We start from the raw sequence: 20,296 nt of genomic DNA on the forward strand, positions 1-20,296 counted from the left end.
CTCCGATTCGTTGGAGGACCAGCCGCTCCCGCTCGGTCCTCCAGCCCCGCCCCTATTCACTCCGATTGGTTGGAGGATCAACCGCTCCCGCTCCGTCCTCCAGCCCCGCCCCCTCTTCCTATTGGTCCGGAGCTGCCGTCAATCAGTCCCCGGGCATTGTGATGTGGAGCATGCGCAGTGCCTGCGGCAGACGGTAAGGCGCTCGAGCGAGCAGGTTTTAAATGGAGATTTTTACAAAGATCCAGTGCGGATCCAGAGCCCAAAATAAAATTGGAAACATAAATGGAGTTGGCGGGTGGATGGTGAGGCTTTATAAACACCCGGTGTCGGCCACAAACCCTCAATTTGCAAAGCAAATTCCTCGGGCCTTCCGAAGGCTTCAGACCCGAGTTCACATCCGCCATCTTTAGAGGGAACCAAGTATTGCAAAGCGCATGCGCATCCGCCATCTTTGTTGAGGTAAATTGGAATAACGCATGCGCAGCCACCATACTTCTTGAGGGTGAAACCAAATGAATAACCCACTGGAGACAAAAAAAATCAGACAGTTTGTTATAAAATCAATGTGTTGTTGTAAAACCGGAAGTTAGGGTTACAGCCAACAACAACTTCTATTTATATAACACCATTAATATCAGGGTGGTTAGCACTGCTGCCTCACAGCTCCAGGGACTCAGGTTCGATTCCAGCCTTAGGTCACTGTCTGTGCAGAGTTTGCACGTTATCCCTGTGACTGTGGGTTTCCTCTGGATGCTCTGGTTTTCTCCCACCGTCCAAAGATGTGATGCTTAGGGGAATATATTGCCCCTTCGTGTACAAAGATGTGCAGGTAAGGTGGGTTAGAGGTATAGATCAGGGGTAAAATATTCAGAGTTGGTCCAGACTTGATGGGCCAAATGGTTTCCTTCTGCATGGTCGGAATTCTTTGAGAAGTCATCCTTGTGCAGTGAAGGTCTCGTCACTAATGGTGGAGTGATTAAAAAATGGAATGTGTAGGAAGCCAGAATCAGAGCAGTACGAGAGGTGATTCCAGAGATGGGGAGGAACAGGCCTTGGAGTGATTTGTATAAATTAGTTGTAAGGATGCATGAAAAAATGCAACATTTCATTTGGATCTCATAGAATCCTACAGTGCAGAAGGAGGCCATTGGGCCCATCGAATCTGCATTGACCACAATCCCACCCAGGCCCTATCACCGTTACCCCATGCATTTACCCTAGCGAGACCCCCCCCTCCCCCGCAACACTCAGGGTTAATTTAGCATTGCCAATCTACTTAATCCACACCTGTTTGGACTGTGGGAGGAAACTGGTGCACCCGGAGGAAACTAATGCAGAAACAGGGAGAACCTGCAAACTCCACACAGACAGTGAACCAAGCTGGGAATCAAACTCGGGTTCCTGGTGCTGTGAGGTAGCAGTGCTAACCACTGTCCCACCGTGCCGCCCTCAGCTCAGGGAGGAGGGGAGAGGGAGAGCTCAGGGAGGAGGGAGACATAGATTTACTGTTTTGGGGAACCAGACCAGAAAAGTTGTTCCTTAGAAATTAGACTTGTCTGATCAGAATTCTATCCTGGACTGACAGTAGTTTTGTAAACTCCTTTTGCAGGATATTTGAAGGGGAAAATTTACAGTCAGCAAAATGGAATCAAGTTTCACACCAAGATTTAACAGTTGCTCAATTCACCAGCACCTGAACACTATCAGCCTTTGAATGTGGAGTGTGGGGAAATATTTCAAACTTCAGTGTGACTGGAAAAGCACCGAGAGAGAGACACACCCGAGTGAGAGTTTTCCAGTGAACTGACTGTGGAAAGAGCTTTAACCAGTTACACAGCCTGAAAAAACATCACACCATTCACAGCAATGTGAATCTGTGCATGTGTTCATTGTGTGGATGAGGCTTCAACTAATCACCCAATATGGAGAGACATGATGATATTGACACCATAGAAAAAACGTGGATATGTGTGGACTGTGGGAAAGCATTCACTTGCCCATCCAAACTGGAAACTCATCGACGCACCCACACTGGGGAGAGGCCCTTCACCTGCCCCGTGTGTTGGAAGGAATTTACTCAATCATCCTGCCTAACATTACACCAGCGAGTTCACACTGGAGAGAGACCGTACACTTGCTCTGTGTGTGGGAAGGGATTCGTCCAGATGTATAACCTACAATTACACCGGAGAATTCATACTGGGGAGAGGCCGTTCACCTGCTCCGTGTGTGGAAAGCGATTCATTAATTCATCCAACCTCGTGACACACCAGAGAGTTCACACTGAGGAGAGGCCGTTCAGCTGCACTGACTGTGGAAAGAGCTTCAGACATTCATCCAGCCTCAAAGCACATCAGCGACTTCACACTGGGGAGAGACCATTCACCTGCTCAGAGTGTGGGAAGGGATTCACTACCTCCTCCCACCTGGTGACACACCAGCGACTTCACGAGTGAGTGCAGGGAGTGGATTCTGCTGTACTTGCTGCTGTTAATCATCCAGGAGTGAGCCACATTCATTGACATTTGAGGTTTGTTTCTGCTGATGTTAATAATCCCTGTAGGTGGGCTGCAGGTTAATATTCTCAATCTAGAGCTGAGTGTGTTTTTGGGGTTGCAGTTTCCCTTTAAGAACCACTGTCTGTGATCTTTCCCCATCATTCAGGAATTCTCATCACAGATTCTTTACAGTACAGAAAGAGGCCATTCAGCCCATCAAGTCTGCACTGGCTCACTGAAAGAGCTTAATCCCATTCCCCTGCCATACCCCTGTAACCTTGCACACTCTTTCTTTTCAGATAACAATCCAATTCTCTTTTGAGTACCTTGATCAAACCTGCCTCCACTGCTCTCACAGGAAGTTTATTCCAGACTCCAACCACCCACTAGGTGAAAATAATTTTCCTCACATCAGTTTGACTCTGTTTTCCCCATTAAGGTAGGTCTGTGCCCTCTAGTTCTTGACGTTCTCTTGGTGGGAACATTTTCTCACTATTTCACCTGCCCAACTCCTCAGGATCTTGAATACCTGTATCAATCTCCTCTCGACCATCTTCAATCAGACAATTAACATTTATTTCTTCAGATGTTAATCTCTACCTGACCTGGAACTTAATATTCTGACATCTGTTAAATAAATCAGCTTTGTTTCAAACACACGGTGTGTTAAATCCTTGATTTCTCAGGATAGGAGATTAATTGATGTCCTGCTACTGACTGTTCTGTTTTTTGGATCTTTTCTCCTTTCTAACTCTAGATTATTTCAGTCTCAGACCTTCAGTTACACTCATTTTTTAAAATTTGATTTATTATTGTCACAAGTATTAGCATAAAGTGAAAAGTATTGTTTCTCATCATGGACAAGTCCCAGCTCCCGATACCTTTCAGAGTGTCTCTCCCAGCCTTGAGATCCAGGGAAGTTTTCAAGATTTAAAAACACAAAATACTGGAAATTATAATCCATACTTTTCCAAGTATCAGTTGATTGTGTCCCAGATTATTGGCTTTTCCCCACCGCTGATGTTAAGCTGATTGTTCTGTAATTGCTGTGTTTTTGAACAGGGATGTAACATTTACACACTCTGTCCTTTGTCACCACGACTCGATAAGGATTGGAAGGTTCTGGCCAGTGCGCCACAAGCTCCATGTGAAGGACAGTGTGTGTCAGAGTGCAGCAGTCCCTCAATGTCAGACTGCAGTGTCAGCCTAGATAATGTGCTCAGCTTGATGAGTATTTCCTGTTGTTATTGATGTGGATCATTCAGAAACAATGGACTCTGATGATGTCATCCAGTCCTGCTGTGATGATGTCATAGAGACTATTACATCACAGCAGAGCCTGAGTAGTGAAAACAGTTTTGTTCCAGGTGGGAGGTGATGGCCCAATGGTATTATCCCTAGACTTAATCCATAAGCTCCGCTAATGTTCTGGGGACCGGGTTCAAATCCCACCACAGCAAGTGGTGTAATTTGAACAAAGAACAAGAAAAAAGAAAATTATAGCACAGGAACAGGCCCTTTGGCCCTCCAAGCCTGCACTGATTATGCTGCCCGTCTGAACTAAAAAGGCCTCCGGGGACCATATCCCTCTATTCCCATCTTATTCATGCATTTGTCCAGGTGTCCCTTAAAGGTCACTATCATATCTGCTTCCACTACCTCCCCCGGCAGCGAGTTCCAGGCACCTGCCACTCTTTGTAAAAAAAAACTTGCCTCGTACATTTAATTCAATAAAAATAATTGAATTCAATTTAAAAAATCAGAATTAAGAATCTACTGCTGACCATGAAACCATTGTCAATTGTCAGAAAAAAACCATTTGGTTCAGTAAAGCAAAAAGTAAAGTTTATTTATTAGTCACAAGTAGGCTTACATTAACAGTGCAGTGAAGTTACTGTGAAATTCCCCTGGTTGCCACACTCCAGTATTTGTTCGAGTCAATACACCGAACCAGCATGTCTTTCAGACTGTGGGAGGAAACTGGAGCACCCGGAGGAAACCCATGCAGACACGCAGAGAACGTGCAAACTCCACACAGACAGTGACCCAAGCCGGGAATCGAACCCGGGTCCCTGGCGCTGTGAGGCAACAGTGTTAACCACTGTGCCACCCCATGAATGTCTGTTTGGGGAAGGAAACCTGCTGTCCTTACCTGGTCTGGCCGACATGTGACTCCAGAGCCATAGCATTGTGGCTGACTGTCAACTGCCCTCTGAAATGGCCTAGTGAGCCACTCAGTTCGATGGTAACTGGGGATGGGCAATAAATGCTGGCCATGCAGTGACGCCCATGTCCCACAAATGCATAAAAAATCCTCACAGTTTAAATTCACACAGACATTCTGTCTCCTTTTCTAATTACCACTCACTTCACCCGTTTAAAAAAAATCAGAAATTACCCACAAAAAATATTTTAATTTCTCAGATTTTCTTGACATATCAGTAGAAATGGACGTCAATGAACATAGTTCATTCCTGGATGTGATTTACAGTAAAATCCAGTCACTGATTATTTGTGAACTCGCTGGTGACTCATCAGGGTGGATGAGCGAGTGAATCTCTTCCCACACTGAGAGCAGGTGAATGGTCTCTCCCCAGTGTGAACTCGCTGGTGTCTCTGCAGGGTGGCTGATTGAGTGAATCCTTTCTCACACTGCAAACAGATGAACGGCTTCTCCCCAGTGTGAACCCGCTGGTGTGCAGTCAGTTGACATAATTGTCTCAACCCAGTTCCGCAGTGAGAGCACCTGAACGGTCTCTCGTCAGTGTGAACAAGCTGATGGCGCATCAGGTCCACAGAACCTTTATAGCATTTCTCACAGTCAGCACATTTAAAAGGTCTCTCCCATGTGTGAACTCGATGGTGTTGTAGAAGCCCTGATGATCGAGTGAATCTCTTCCCACATTTGAAACAGATGAACGCCTTCTCCCCAGTGTGAATTCGCTGATGTGCAGTGAGTTCAGATGATTGTCTGAACCCAGTCTCACAGTGAGAGCATCTGAAGGGTCTCTCCTCAGTGTGAACATGCTGATGTCGCATTAGGTTCTGAGAACTTTTATAGCACTTCCCACAGTCCAGGCATTTAAATGGTCTCTCATCAGTGTGAACTTGCTGATGTTTCAGCAGAGTGGATGAATCAGTAAATCCCTTCCCACACTTGGAGCAGGTGAATGGCCTCTCCCCAGTGTGAACTCGGTGGTGTTGTTGCAGCCCAGATGATCGAGTGAATCCCTTCCCACACTCGGGACAGGTGAATGGCTTCTGCCCATTATGAACACGCTGGTGCCTCAACAGGTTGGATGACCAAGTGAATCCCTTCCCACACTCAGGGCAGGTGAATGGCCTCTCCCCAGCGTGACAGGGCTGATGAGTTTCCAGCTCAGACGGGGATCTGAATCCCTGCTCACAGTCCCCAGATTTCCACGGTTTATCTACACTGTGAACATTGCTGTTTTCTTGCATGTTAAAAACCCGATGATATTCAGATCCTGATGTGATGTTTGGTTTGTTTCCCTGACTGCAAATCTTCCCCTTCTAATGCCCTGTGAAACTGATTTAAAACAGAAAAAAGGGAGTGAGAGAGAACTCTCAAAAACAGAAATGCAGATTGTTAAATTGAGCTGCTTTTAGCGCCAATTTCCCACCCCCTCCCCGAATCCTTTGATTCCCTGAAAAAGCTCTCCAGCTCTGGGCTAGAATTTTCCTCCATTTTAATCCTGGGAAAACTGCAGTTATTGTCACCGCTCTCTGCTACAAATTCTACCCATTGACTCCATCCCTCTCCTCGGAAACTGTCTGAGACTGAGCCACAACCAGAGCAAAATATTTCACCCAACCTGAGAATCTGACCACAAATCCACATCATTACCAAGACCAGTTCCACCTCAGTAACATCACCCAACTCCAGTCTACTCTCAGTTCATCTGCGGCTGAAACCATCACCCATTCCTTTGTTTTGTTTTGATTTGATTTATTATTGTCACATGTATTAACATACAGTGAAAAGTATTGTTTCCTGCGCGCTATACAGACAAAGCATACCGTTCATAGAGAAGGAAATGAGACTGTAGTGCTACAGTCATAGCTAGGGTGTCGAGAAAGATCAACTTAATGCAACGTAGGTCCATTCAAAAGTCTGATGGCAGCAGGGAAGAAGCTGTCCTTGAGTCGGTCGGTACGTGACCTCAGACTTTTGTATCTTTTTCCTGACGGAAGAAGGTGAAAGACAGAATGTCCGGGGTGTGTGGGGTCCTTGATTATGCCGGCTGCTTTAGCAAGGCAGCAGGAAATGTAGACAGAGTCAATGGATGGGAGGCTGGTTTGAGTGATGGATTGGGCTACATTCACGACCTTCTGTAGTTCTTTGCGGTCTTGGGCAGAGCAGGAGCCATACCAAGCTGATGCTAATGCTTTCTATGGTGCTTCTGTAAAAGTTGGAGAGAGTCATAGCTAACATGCCAAATTTCATAGAGTCATAGAGGTTTACAGCAAGGAAACAGGCCCTGAGGCCCAACTTGTCCATGCTGCGCTTTTTTTTTAAACCCCCAAGCTAGTCCCAATTGCCCGCATTTGGCCCATATCCCTCTGTACCCATCTTACCCATGTAACCGTCTAAACGTTTTTTAAAAGACAAAATTGTACCCACCTCTACTACTACCTCTGGCAGCTTGTTCCAGACACTTTGCCCCTCTAGATCCTTTTGTATCTCTCCCCTCTCACCTTAAACCTATGCCGTCTAGTTTTAGACTCCCCTACCTTTGGGAAAAGATATTGACTATCCAGCTGATTGATGCCTCTCATTATTTTATAGACCTCTATAAAATCACCCCTCAGTCTTCTATGCTCCAGAGAAAAAAAGTCCCAGTCTATCCAGCCTCTCCTTATAACTCAAACCATCAAGTCCCGGTAGCATCCCAGTAAATCTCTTCTGCACTCTTCTAGTTTAATAATATCCTTTCTATAATAGGGTGACCAGAACTGAACACAGTATTCCAAGTGTGGCCTTACCAATGTCGTGTCCAACTTCAACAACTCCTGTATTCAATGTTCTGACCAATGAAACCAAGCATGATGAATGCCTTCTTCACCACTCTGTCCTCCTGTGACTCCACTGTCAATGAGCTATGAATCTGTACCTCTGGATCTCTTTGTTCTGTATCTCTCCCCAATGGCCTACCATTAACTGAGTAAGTCCTGCCCTGGTTCAATCGACCAAAATTCAATACCTCACATTTATCTAAATTAAACTCCATCTGCCATTCGTCAGCTCACTGACCTAATTGATCAAGATCCCGTTGCAATCCGAGATAACCTTCTTCACTGTCCACTATGCCACCAATCTTGGTGTCATCTGCAAACTTACAAACCACGCCTCCTATATTCTCATCCAAATCATTAATATAAATGACAAATAACAGTGGACCCAGCACCGGTACTTGAGGCACTCCGCTGGTCACAGGTCTCCAGTTTGAAAAACAGCCCTTTACAACCACCCTCTGGTTTCTGTCATCAAGCCAATTTTGTATCCATTTAGCTACCTCACCCTGGATCCCGTGAGGTTTTCCTTAGTCTTCTGAGAAAGTAGAGGCGTTGGTGGGCTTTCTTAACTATAGTGTTGGCTTGGGGGGACCAGGACAGGTTGTTAATGATCTGGGCACCTAAAAACATGAAGCTTTCGACCATTTCTACTTCATCCCCGTTGATGTAGACAGGACACGTTCTCCACTATGTTTCCTTAAGTCGATGGCAATCTCCTTCATTTTGTTGACATTGAGGGAGAGATTATTGTTGCCGCACCATTTCACCAGATTCTCTATCTCATTCCTGTACTCTGTCTCGTCATTGTTGGAGATCCGACCCACTACGGTGGTGTCACCAGCAAACTTGAAAATCGAGTTGGAGGGAAATTTGGCCACACAATCATAGGTGTATAAGGAGTATAGTAAGGGCTGAGAACACAGCCTTGTGGGGCATCGGTGTTGAGGATGATCATGGAGGAGGTGTTGTTGCCTATCCTTACTGATTGTGGTCTGTTGGTTAGGAAGTTCAGGATCCAGTTGCAGAGGAAGGTGCCAAGCCCAGGCCACGGAGTTTGGAGATGAGTTTCGTGGGGATAATGATGTTGAAGGCTGAACTGTAGTCAATAAATAGGAGTCTGACATAGGTGTCTTTGTAATCTAGGTGTTCCATGGTTGAGTGCAGGGCCAAGGAATTGGCGTCTGCTGTGGACTTGTTGGGCGGTAGGCGAACTGTATTGGATCCAGGCAGTCCGAGAGGCTGGAATTGATTCGTGCCATGACTAACCTTTCGAAGCACTTCATAATGATGGATGTTAGACCCACCGGATGGAAGTCATTAAGGCACGCTGCTTGGCTTTTCTTTGGTACCGGGATGATGGTCATCTTCTTGAAGCAGATAGGGACCTCAGATTGTTGTAAAGAGAGGTTGATGATGTCTGCGAATACCCCGGCCAGCTGATCCATGCAGGATCTGAGTGCTTGTTACCATTAGACTTAATAATTCTAACACACCCCTGGCCGGTCTCCCTCACTCAACCTGTCTATTAACTTGAGGTCATCACAATTCTGCTGCCCACGTGTTTACTCATTCCAGATCTTGTTCACCCATCACCCCTGTGCTACAAAGGCTCCTGTTTACGAATCAACATTTTAAATTTCTCATCCTTGTTCTCAAGTCCCTCCATGGTTTCACCCCTCCCTATCTCTGTAATCTCCTCTCGCCTCACAACCCTCCAATATCTCTGCATTCCTTTCATTCCGGCTTCCTCAGCATTCACAGTTTTAATCACTCCATCATACGTGTCCGCACTCCCAGTTACCAAGGCCATAATCTTTGGAATTTCCCCCTAAACTGCTCCCCCTCTCTATCATCCTTCCCCCCTTTAAGATACTCATTAAAACTACCTCTTTAACCAAGCCTTTACCCATCCACCCTCATGTCTGCTCACATGACTCTATGTCAAATGTTGCTTTATATCACACCTGAGAAATGCCTCAGAAGTTCCAGTACATGAAAGATGCTGTATAAATACACATTGTAATTATTGATTTGGAGATGTATCACTGTCCCTTCTTCATCACTGGGTGAATAGCCTGTAACTCTTGACCTAAAGGGGAGCACCTTCACCACATGGACTGCAGCTGATCAAGAAGATAAAACATAATCTTCTCCACAGGTAATTGGGGATGGGAAATATTTTCTGTTGGTCTTGTTAGTGAAAAGACAGGGTAGTGGGATGAGCTGATTTCCTTGCAGAGAACCAGCACATGCGTGACTGGTTAGTCATTTTCTGTAGTGCAATAATTCAATGTTTCTGTGGCTTAATGGAAAGGGACCAATTCTGGAGGCCAGGAACTAACTTCTGGAATCAATGCCCACTGCCTCCTATAGAGGTGGCGGCTGCACATGCGTCCTGTTGCCCATTGCCCCCTATAAAGATGGCCACCGCCCTGCTGTCCATTGCCCTCTCTGAACTTCCTCACACCCTGTCACTCTGTGATCCTTGTGAAATCTGAAACCAGGTATTCGCAACGAGGCTCAAAGAGCATCAGCCCACTGGGGGCAAAGTCATGAGACCGGCCAGTCCAGCAGAAAGAAACCCTCCGACCCTCCCCATTGACCAACTGTGAGAATGAACAAAATGCAGTCCTGGGTGTAATTGAGAGCAGAAACAATAACAGCAGAATCCAACCCCTGGAATCATTCATGAACTTTTTGGTGTCTCAGCAGCCGGGATGAAACTTTGAATCCCTTCCCACACTGAGAGCAGGTGAACGGCCTCTCCCCAGTGTGAACTCGCTGGTGTATCTGCAGGTCAGATAATTGACTGAACCCCTTCCCACACTGAGAGCAGGTGAACGGCCTCTCCCCAGTGTGAACTCGCTGGTGTCTACGCAGGGTGGATAAATCAGTGAATCCCTTCCCACACTGAGAGCAGGTGAATGGCCTCTCCCCAGTGTGAACTCGCTGGTGTGTCAGCAGGCTGGATAACTGACTGAATCCCTTCTCACACTGAGAGCAGGTGAACGGCCTCTCCCCAGTGTGAACACGCAGGTGCATCTGCAGGTTAGATAATCGACTGAACCCTTTCCCACACTGAGGGCAGGTGAACGGTCTCTCCCCAGTGTGAACTCGCTGGTGTGTCAGCAGGGTGGATAAATCAGTGAATCCCTTCCCACACTGAGAGCAGGTGAACGGCCTCTCCCCAGTGTGAACTCGCTGGTGTGCCTGCAGGCCAGATAACTGACTGAATCCCTTCTCACACTGAGAGCAGGTGAACAGTCTCTCCCCAGTGTGAACTCGCTGGTGTCTCTGCAGGTTGGATAACTGACTGAATCCCTTCTCACACTGAGAGCAGATGAATGGCTTCTCCCCAGTGTGGCTGCGCCGATGAACTTCCAGCTCTGAAGGGGCTCCGTATCTCTTCCCACAGTCCGCACATTTCCATGGTTTCTCCATGGTGCAGGTGTCCTTGCCTCTCTCTTGGGTGGACAATCAGTTGAAGCCTTGTCCACACACAGAACACGGGTACAGTCTCTCCCCGCTGTGAATGGTGTGATATTTATTCAGGCTGTGTAACTGGTTAAAGCTCTTTAGTCAGGGCACTGGAACACTCTCACTCTAGTGTGGCAGTGTGTTGCTGCTTTTCCAGTCACACTGACATTTGAAATCTTTTCAAACTGACAGCCCAGACAACAATTTCTCCTTCAAGATACAAAGGCCGATAATATTCAGGTCCCAAGGAATATGACTGTCAGATCTAGATGTGACGTTTGAGATTTCGGCCTGTGATTCCTCTTTCAGTATCCTGTAAAACAAGTTTACAGAGATCATCAGTGTCAGTGCAGGATAGAAATTCAGAACACACAATTCTAGTTTCTATGGAACATTCTTTCCTCTCTCCAGACTCGAAACATTGGCTCTATTCTCTCTCTATCTGGGGGATAGCGTGGGAAATGATGCTGCGGTAGATCAGCCAATTCTCAATGAATGGTTGAGGCAGTTCGATGGGCTGAATGGCCAACTGCAGCTCCTGTTTCTTATGATTTGTGTGTGGTGGAGAGGAAGCAGTGAGCATGGATCTGTCAATCAGCCTCAATCAGCACCTTCAGGAGAATTGGGAGGGTGAATATTAGATACAGCAGAGTGAGAATGGAGGGAGAGTGTGTGGGATGGAGATTTACAGCTCTTGGGGAATGAGAGAGGAAAGAATGTTCATTAGAATCATAGAATTCCTACATCTTATCAACTGTCCCTGATCCTTCACAATGAATCTCTCTTCTCAAGACACTCTTATCTCTGACTTGTCTGTTCTGCTCGCAGTCTCACAAAGCAGCTGCCTGTGTGTTGATACAAGGGGCCCTGCTCAGCAAGTTTAATGCTCCATGACTGTGTCTTTAATGACTGAATAACTATAGGATTATGGTCAAGTCAGCTAAATCACATAATGCTTTATACTTCGGTTAGTAACTGTCCATTTTGTTAACATAGCACATTTGGATATATAAATACATATAAAAGCAAAATATTGTGGATGCTGGAATCTGAAACAAAAACAGAGAATGCTGGAAAATGTCAGCAGGTCTGACAGCATCTGTGGAGAGAGAATAGAGCCAACATTTAAAGTCTGGATGGCCCTTCATCAGAGTTCTGACAAAGGGTCATCCAGACTCGAATGTTAGTCTATTCTCTCTCTATAAATATATATAGGACAGCTGCCTCAGCCTTGGCCCACTCTAACACATGCACGAAGCAGGGCTGACTATGTGGAAATGCTCAGATTAAAGTTTCCTGCCTTCTCTTCAACAGCGAGTGAAAATGTTTATCGGCTTGCAGACCTTCAAAGGAGTCAGTGTCTGCTATTTCAGCATGAACAGGCTAATCTTCACCGACGTAGGCCCCAGAACATTCTGCTTTTCGGCCTTCATCAGAGGGTGAGCAAGACCAGATTTCTCCATAGCAAATACCAAAGGCGAGATATGGGGATATGCTATGCAAATAAAGGATTAGCAGCAGTCAATTTTTCATCGAATGCGAAAGGGCAAAAAGCTCAGATTTAATTGGCAAATATGTCCGTCAATGAAGGATTAGAAACATTCCTGGTTTCTGATTTGCTGTAATTGACTATTATTGCCAAGTTATTTTTCTGTAACATCAGAACCACTTGCGGGTGGAGTTTAATTTAGACAAATGCGAGGTGATGCATTTTGGTAGATTGAACCAGGGCAGGACTTACTCAGTTAATGGTAGGGCGTTGGGGAGAGTTACAGAACAAAGAGATCTTGGGGTACATGTTCATAGCTCCTTGAAAATTGAGTCACAGATGGACAGAGTGGTGAAGAAGGGATTCGGCATGCTTGGTTTCATCGGTCAGAACACTGAATACAGGAGTTGGAATGTTTTGTTGAAGTTGTACAAGACATTGGTAAGGCCACACTTGGAATACTGTGTGTAATTCTGGTCACCCTATTATAGAAAGGATATTATTAAACTAGAAAGAGTGCAGAAAAGATTTACTAGGATGCGACCAGGACTTGATGGATTGAGTTATAAGGAGAGACTGGATAGACTGGGACTTTTTTCTCTGGAGCGTCGGAGGCTGAGGGTTGATCTTGTAGAGGTCTATAAAACAATGAGGGGCACAGATCAGCTCGATAGTCAATATCTTTCCCCAAAGGTAGGGGAGTCTAAAACTAGAGGGCATAGGTTTAAGGAGAGAGGGGAGAGATACAAAAGTGTCCAGAGGGGCAATTTTTTCACACAGAGGGTGGTGAGTGTCTGGAACAAGCTGCCAGACTTCGGAGTAGAGGCCGGTACAATTTTGTCTTTTAAAAAGCATTTAGATAGTTACATGGGCACAATGGGCATAGAGGGATATGGGCCAAATGCGGGCAATTGGGATTAGCTTAGAAGTTTTTTAAAAAAGGGTGGCATGGACAAGTTGTGATGTGGAGATGCCAGCGTTGGACTGGGGTAAGCACAGTAAGAAGTCTCACAACACCAGGTTAAAGTCCAACAGGTTTATTTGGTAGCAAATACCAGGTATTTGCTACCAAATAAACCTGTTGGACTTTAACCTGGTGTTGTGAGACTTCTTAATGGACAAGTTGGCCAAAGGACCTGTTTCCATGCTGTAAACCTCTATGACTATGACTGTGTAAAAAACTTGCCTCAAACATCTCCATTAAACCTCGCCCCTCACACCTTAAACCTATGCCCCCTAGTAATTGACTCTTCCATCCTGGGAAAAAGCTTCTGACTATCCACTCTGTCCACGCCCCTCATAATCTTGTAGAATTCTATCAGTTCACCCCTCAACCTCCGTTGTTCCAGTGAGAACAAACCAAGTTTCTCCAACCTCTCCTCATAGCTAATGTCCTCCACACCAGGCAACATCCTGGTAAATCTTTTCTGTACCCTCTCCAAAGCCTGCTCCTTTTGAATGGACCTACCTCATATTAAGCTGATCTTTCTCTTCACCCTGTCTGTAACTGTAACACTATATTCTGCACTCTCTCCTTTCCTACTCCCCTATGTACTCTATGAACAGTATGACTTATCTGTATACCGCGCAAGAAACAATACTTTTCACTGTATCCCAGTACATGTGACAATAAATCAAATCAAACCCATTGCTGCATTTCCTTCCTGAAGCCACATTTGTCCAGTGGGGCCTGGCCCCGGGAGAAAGCGCTGCAGCTGCCGTTGTGTTGGGTGTTGAGGCGGTGCCGCTAGTTCCTTATTGGGGGTGTTGAAGCCTCCACTGGGTGTGTGGAGCCTCCCCTCCCACCCACTGCCCCTAACGCTGCCTCCGCTTATCCGCCTCCTTCCCGCCTGAAGATCAGACAAACAAGCGCCTGTCCCTGGACATGAGCCGCACTGCGCATGCCCAACGTCACAATGCCCGGGGACTGATTGACGGCAGCTCTGGACCACTAGGAAAAGGGGGCGGGGCTGGGGGACCGAGCAGGAGCGGCTGGTCCTCCAACCAGAGTGAATAGGGGAGGGGTCTGAAGCATGCGCAGTGTGGGTAATGGCGGTGGACGGACGGTTTTAACTCGGAGCCGAGATCAGTTCAAGGTAGAGGGCGGCGCGCGGAGAGCGATGAATGTGGCGGGTGGGTGGAGAGGCTTCGTAAACATGTTGTTCAACCCAAACTTCGGAAAATAACTTCTCGGGCGCCCTGTTGGTACCAAATTGGAGGCGCAACTTGTCGTGTTGGGCCTGGGCTGACGGCCGCCAATCTGTTGGTGGCAATGTCTATCAGTGCGCATGTGCGGCCGGCATCTTTGTAAGGGGCAATGTGCAGCAGGGTGCAGGTGCGATCGCCATGTTTGTAGGGGGCGCAGGAGTGTCCACCTTTGTGATGTATGGGACCTGAACCCACTGCCGTCCATGTTGTGCAGGTACATCCACCCTGCTGATAGGGAGGGAATTCCAGGATTTTGACCCAGCGACTGTGAAGGAACGGCGATATATTTCCAAAATGTGGAGATGCCAGTGTTGGATTGGGGTAAACACAATAAGTCTCACAACACCAAGTTAAAGTCCAACAGGTTTATTTGGTAACAAAAGCCACTAGCTTTCGCAGTGCTGCTCCTTCATCAGGTAAGTGGGAGTTCTGTTCACAAACAGGGCATATAAAGACACAATTTACAAAATAATGGTTGGAATGCGAGTCTTTACAGGTAATCAAGTCTTAAAGGTGCAGACAATGTGAGTGGAGAGAGGGCTAAGCACAGGTTCAAGAGATATGTATTGTCTCCAGCCAGGACAGTTAGTCCTCTTGTGTGCGAACTTGGCTATCAGTCTCTGCTCAGCGACTCTGTGTTGTCGTGTGTCGTGAAGGCCGCCTTGGGGAACGCTTACCAAGCGTTGGAGAATGCTTGGTAAGTTCCACACACATGAGGACGGCCTCAACCGGGATCTTGGGTTCATGTCACACTATCTGTAACCCCCACGACTTACCTGGGCTTGCAAAATCACACTAACTGTCCTGTCTGGAGACAATACACATCTCTTTAACCTGTGCTTAACGCTCTCTCCACTCACATTGTCTGTACCTTTGAGACTTGATTACCTGTAAAGACTTGCATTCCAACCGTTATTTTGTAAATTGAGTTTGTGTCTTTATATGCCCTGTTTGTGAACACATCTCCCACTCACCTGACGAAGGAGCAGCGAGCGCTCCGAAAGCTAGTGGCTTTTGCTACCAAATAAACCTGTTGGACTTTAACCTGGTGTTGTGAGACTTTTTACAGGGAGGTCCCAGAGGATTGGAGAATAGCCAATGTTGTTCCTTTGTCTAAGAAGGGTAGCAAGAATAATCAGGTAATTACAGGCCAGTGAGCCTTGCTTCAGTGATAGGGAAATTATTGGGCAGTATTCTTCGAGACAGGATTTACTCCCACTTGGAAATAAGTGGATGTATTAGTGAGAGGCAACATGGTTTTGTGAAGGGGAGGTCATGTCTCACTAACTTGATCGAGTTTTTGGAGGAAGTGACGAAGATGGTTGATGAGGGTAGGGCAGTGGATGTTGTCCACATGGACTTCAGTAAGGCCTTTGACAAGGTCCCTCATGGCAGACTTGTGCAGAAGGTGAAGTCGCATGGGATCAGAGGTGAGCTGGCAAGATGGATACAAAACTGGCTTGGTCAAAGAAGACAGAGGGTAGCAGTGGAAGAGTGCGTTTCTGAATGGAGGGCTGTGACCAGTGGCGTTCCTCAGGGATCAGTGCTGGGACCTTTGCTGTTTGTAATATATATCAATGATTTGGAGGAAAATGTAACTGGTTTGATAAGTTTGCGGTCGACACAAAGGTTGGTGGAATTGCGGATAGTGATGAGGACCATCAGGGGATACAGCAGGATATACATCGGTTGGAGACTTGGGCAGAGAGATGGCAGGTGGAGTTTAATCTGGACAAATGTGAGGTAATGCATTTTGGAAGGTCTAATAAAGACAGGAAATATACAATAAATGGCAGAAACCGTAAGAGTATTGCTAGGCAGAGGGATCTGGGTGTACAGGTACACAGGTCACTGAAAGTGGCAATGCAGGTGGAGAAAGTAGTCAAGAAGGCACAGGGCATGCTTGCCTTCATCGGCTGGGGTGTTGAGTTTAAAAATTGGCAAGTCATGTTGCAGCTTTATAGAACCTTAGTTACACCGCACTTGAAATCTAGTGTTCAATTCTGGTCGCCACGCTACCAGAAAGATGTGGCAGCTTTGGAGAGGGTACAGAAAAGATTTACCAGGATGTTGCCTGGTATGGAGGGCATTAGCTATGAGGAGAGGTTGGAGAAACTTGGTTTGTTCTCACTGGAAAGACAGAGGTTGAGGGGCGATCTGATAGAAGTCTACAAGATTAGTAGGGGCATTGACAGAGTGGATAGTTAGTTTCCCAGGGTGGAAGAGTCAAATTACTCGGGAGCATAGGTTTAAGGTGCGAGGGGCAAGGTTTAAAGGAGATGTACGAGGCAAGTTCTTTTACTCAGAGGGTGGTGGGTGCCTGGAACTCGCTGCCAGGGGAGATAGTGGAAGCAGATACGATAGTGACTTTTAAGGGGCATCTGGACAAATACATGAATAGGATGGGAAGAGAGGGATATGACCCCCAGAAGGGTAGGGGGTTTTAGTTCAGTGAGGCAACATGGTCGGTGCAGGCTTGGAGGGCTGAGGCGCCTATTCCTGTGCTGTAATTTTCTTTGTTGCTTATTTAGAAGTGCATTTGCGATACCAAGACATGCAAGGCAACGGTCCAAGTTCTGGGAAATGGGATTAGAATAGTTTGATGATTTGTCTTTGACCAGCATAGAAATGATGGGTCGAATGGCCTTTTTCTGTGTTGTATAACTCTATGACTAACAGGAAGAAGAGAGTTGGCATAAAGAGGAATTTTTCTAGTTGGCTGGATGTGATGAGCGGTGTGCCACTGGGTTCAATGCTGGAATCTTTTTACCATTTATTTCAATGACTTGGATGAAGGTACTGAATGTATGGTTGCTAAATTTGCTGATGATATAAAATAATTAGTAAAATAAGTTGTGAAGAGGATGTGAGGAGGCTACAAAGGGACATAGGTTAAGTGAGTGGGCAAAGAACTGGCAAATGTAGTATAATGTGGGTAAATGCGAAATTGTCCATTTTGGCAGGAAGTATAAATACAAAGAATATTGTCTAAACAGTGAGAGATTTAGAGGGATCTGGGTGTCCTTGTGCATGAATCAGAAAAGGCAGGTGCAGCAAGTAATCAGGAAAGTTAATAGAATGTTATTGTTTATTGTGAGGAGAATTAATTACAAAAGAAGGGATGTTATTCTTCGGTTATACAGAACACTGGTGAGGTCACATCTGGAGTATTATTGGTCTCCTTATTTAAGAAAGGATGTAAATGCGTAAGAAATGGTTCGGAGAAGGTCCACTGGACTAATAGATGGTGAAAGGGTTAAAAATCATTCAATGCAGCAAAGTTCCTGGGAAACTGCTGGAGCTGCAAGGCACAGCTGCACAAACAATAGACAAGGGGGCTTTGATAGGCCACAAGAGGCTGTAACTACAACATCACTGCTTTCAGATAACAGCCCAAGACTGCAGTGTTTTGATAGAAGTCATATGTCAGCACTCAGGGTGCCAGATCGTCAAGGACCATAGACATGTGTTTATTGATGATGTAGCTATGTGTACGTGCCCTGTTGATAATTGGATATTTCAATTAGGCAAGGGGAGAGTTGCTGTAATTGGTTAAACATCACTGTGGGAAACAAATGAAGTAATCAGAACTATTAGTTGTGATTGGATAGTGAGTACCTTTAAATCAGTGTACAATTTCAATCTGTGTATGTTAATTACCTGTAGTTGATCCTAAAGGTATGATTGCAATAGTATTCCTTTGTTCTGGCAGTCTGTCGCCATGTGTGCGGAAACCAGTTTACCCTGCTTTAACTTGAATAAAGGGCAATTTTAGACTCCGAAAATCTTCATTTGGTCTCTTGGGGGAGCCAAGAGCTGGATAGCTTATGAAATTCACTAGCATGGGGAAAAGGCAGGAGAATGGCACTATGCCTTAATGCTCACTTGGGGAGCAGACACAGACACGATGGGCCAAATGGCCTTCTGTGCCAAACGTCTGTGAAATTCAGGTCCTGATGAAATGAGTGACTGTCAGATGTTTGATCTGAGTTTTCTATCAGTAAATCCTCCCCTTCTAATCCCCTGTAAAAAGAGTTGACAGTGTCAGTGTCACTATCAGTGCAGGATAGAAATTCAGAATAGACAATTCCAGTTTCTCTGGAACATTCTTTCCTCTCGTTTCCCCAAACTTGTGATTAAATCAAACTAATCAGCAACAAACCCCCGATAGAATCTCCCTCTCCAGGGTCACCTGGGCACAGACAAGACCACAGAAGATCTGTCAGAGTGACCCCCGCCACCCCCTTCAGCCCCACCCACCCTGGATTACTGTTCTAACCAGGGTCTAGAGCAGGTCCAGGAGAAGATCCTCCCACTGACCCATCCCCTCCACACTTTACAGCCTTCTGGACCCAACATTCAGTCCAACAGTTTCAGAGAGTAAACTCTCAGCCCGTTCTGTTTCTTTTTCTTTGATTGTTTCATTTTTCTTTCTTTCAGTCGGCAGCCCCCCTGCTCCAGACACAGCTTCTGTTTCCCTCTTTCTTCTCTCGCTCCATCTCCATTCCCTTTGGCTCTGGGGGTGATTCACTTTTCTCTCATTCAATCTCTCCTGTCTTCCACCCTTCCTTTAGTCCCTGTCCCACCCGCCCCTTTCTCCAAACCTGTTACATTTCTGGCTTTCCCCAGTTCACAGGAAAGGTCACAGACCTGAAATGTTAACTCTGTTTCTCTCTCTGCACAGATGCTGCTGAACCTGCTGAGTTTTGTTCCAGCAATTACAGTTTTTAAGGATTTCACCAGAATCACCAAATAGTTTTGATGCAGGAGGCCATTTGGCCCATCATGTGTGCACCAGCTCTCCGAATGAACAACTCGCCTAATTCCATTCTCCCGCCTTCTCCCTGTAATCCTGCACATTCTTCCTTTTCAGATAACATAGAAACTAGAAGCAGGAGTAGACCATTCAGCCCTTCGAACCTACTGTGCCATTCAATTTGATCATGGCTGATCATCGAATTCAATATCCTGATCTAACCTCCACCCCCCCCCCCCCCCCCCCCCCGCCCCCCCGCCACATCCCTTGATGCCTTTGGCCCCGAGAGCTATATCTAATTTCTTCTTGAAATCAGACAACATTTTGGCCTCAACTACATTCTGTGATCAGGAATTCCACACATTCACCACCCTCTGGGTGAAGAAATTTCTCCTCACCTCAGTCCGAAAAGGTTTACCCCTTGTCCTCAAACTACGACCCCTACGTTTGGACTCCCCCACAATTGGGAACATTCTTAATTCCCTTTTGAATGCATCAACTGAACCTGCCTCCATCACACTCTCAGGCCGTGTATTCCAAACCCTAATCTGGGATTTGCTCAGTCATACTGTCTCATTGAACATCAACTTGTTCACACTGAAAAGAGTCATTTTAAATGATCTGAATGTGAGAAGACATTTTAAATGATCTGAATGTGAGAAGAAAGTTAAAAGCAGATGTGAAGTGCTGAAACACCAATTAATTGACACTGCAGAGGTCATTCACTGGCTCCATGTGTGGGAAAGTATTCATCCATTCTTCTAACCTGTGTTGACAGCAGCAAGTTCACAAGTGACTGCAGAGATTGGCTTCAGCTGTCACTGCTGCTTT

General features: G+C 46.0%; 2 protein-coding genes across 4 annotated transcripts in view; one reads left to right on the top strand and one right to left on the bottom strand.

Annotated features, from left to right (window-relative positions):
- Positions 1 to 151: 151 nt before the first annotated feature.
- On the top strand, positions 152 to 12,385 carry LOC144481048 (uncharacterized). Of its 3 annotated transcripts, XR_013495737.1 has the most exons (3): positions 156 to 193; positions 1,610 to 2,530; positions 12,327 to 12,385. XR_013495737.1 is itself a non-coding variant. In XM_078200700.1 (2 exons), the coding sequence occupies exon 2, from the start codon at positions 1,923 to 1,925 to the stop codon at positions 2,454 to 2,456; it is 534 nt and encodes a 177-aa protein (XP_078056826.1). In that variant the 5' UTR covers positions 152 to 459; positions 1,610 to 1,922; the 3' UTR covers positions 2,457 to 3,157. The 3 variants fall into 3 exon arrangements, 2 of the variants coding, with proteins under 2 accessions (XP_078056826.1, XP_078056827.1); XM_078200700.1 differs by lacking the exon at positions 12,327 to 12,385 and having other exon boundaries at positions 152 to 459; positions 1,610 to 3,157; XM_078200701.1 differs by lacking the exon at positions 12,327 to 12,385 and having other exon boundaries at positions 152 to 193; positions 1,610 to 3,157.
- Positions 3,760 to 20,296, bottom strand: part of LOC144480744 (uncharacterized) — a 154,018-nt gene continuing 137,481 nt past the window's right edge. The window contains 2 exon segments of the mRNA XM_078200325.1: positions 3,760 to 3,817; positions 10,297 to 10,718. Of these exon segments, the coding sequence (XP_078056451.1) occupies positions 3,760 to 3,817; positions 10,297 to 10,718 (480 nt within the window).

This window comes from Mustelus asterias, chromosome 30 (assembly GCF_964213995.1).
Source record: "Mustelus asterias chromosome 30, sMusAst1.hap1.1, whole genome shotgun sequence".
NCBI classification, from domain to species: Eukaryota; Metazoa; Chordata; class Chondrichthyes; order Carcharhiniformes; family Triakidae; genus Mustelus; species Mustelus asterias.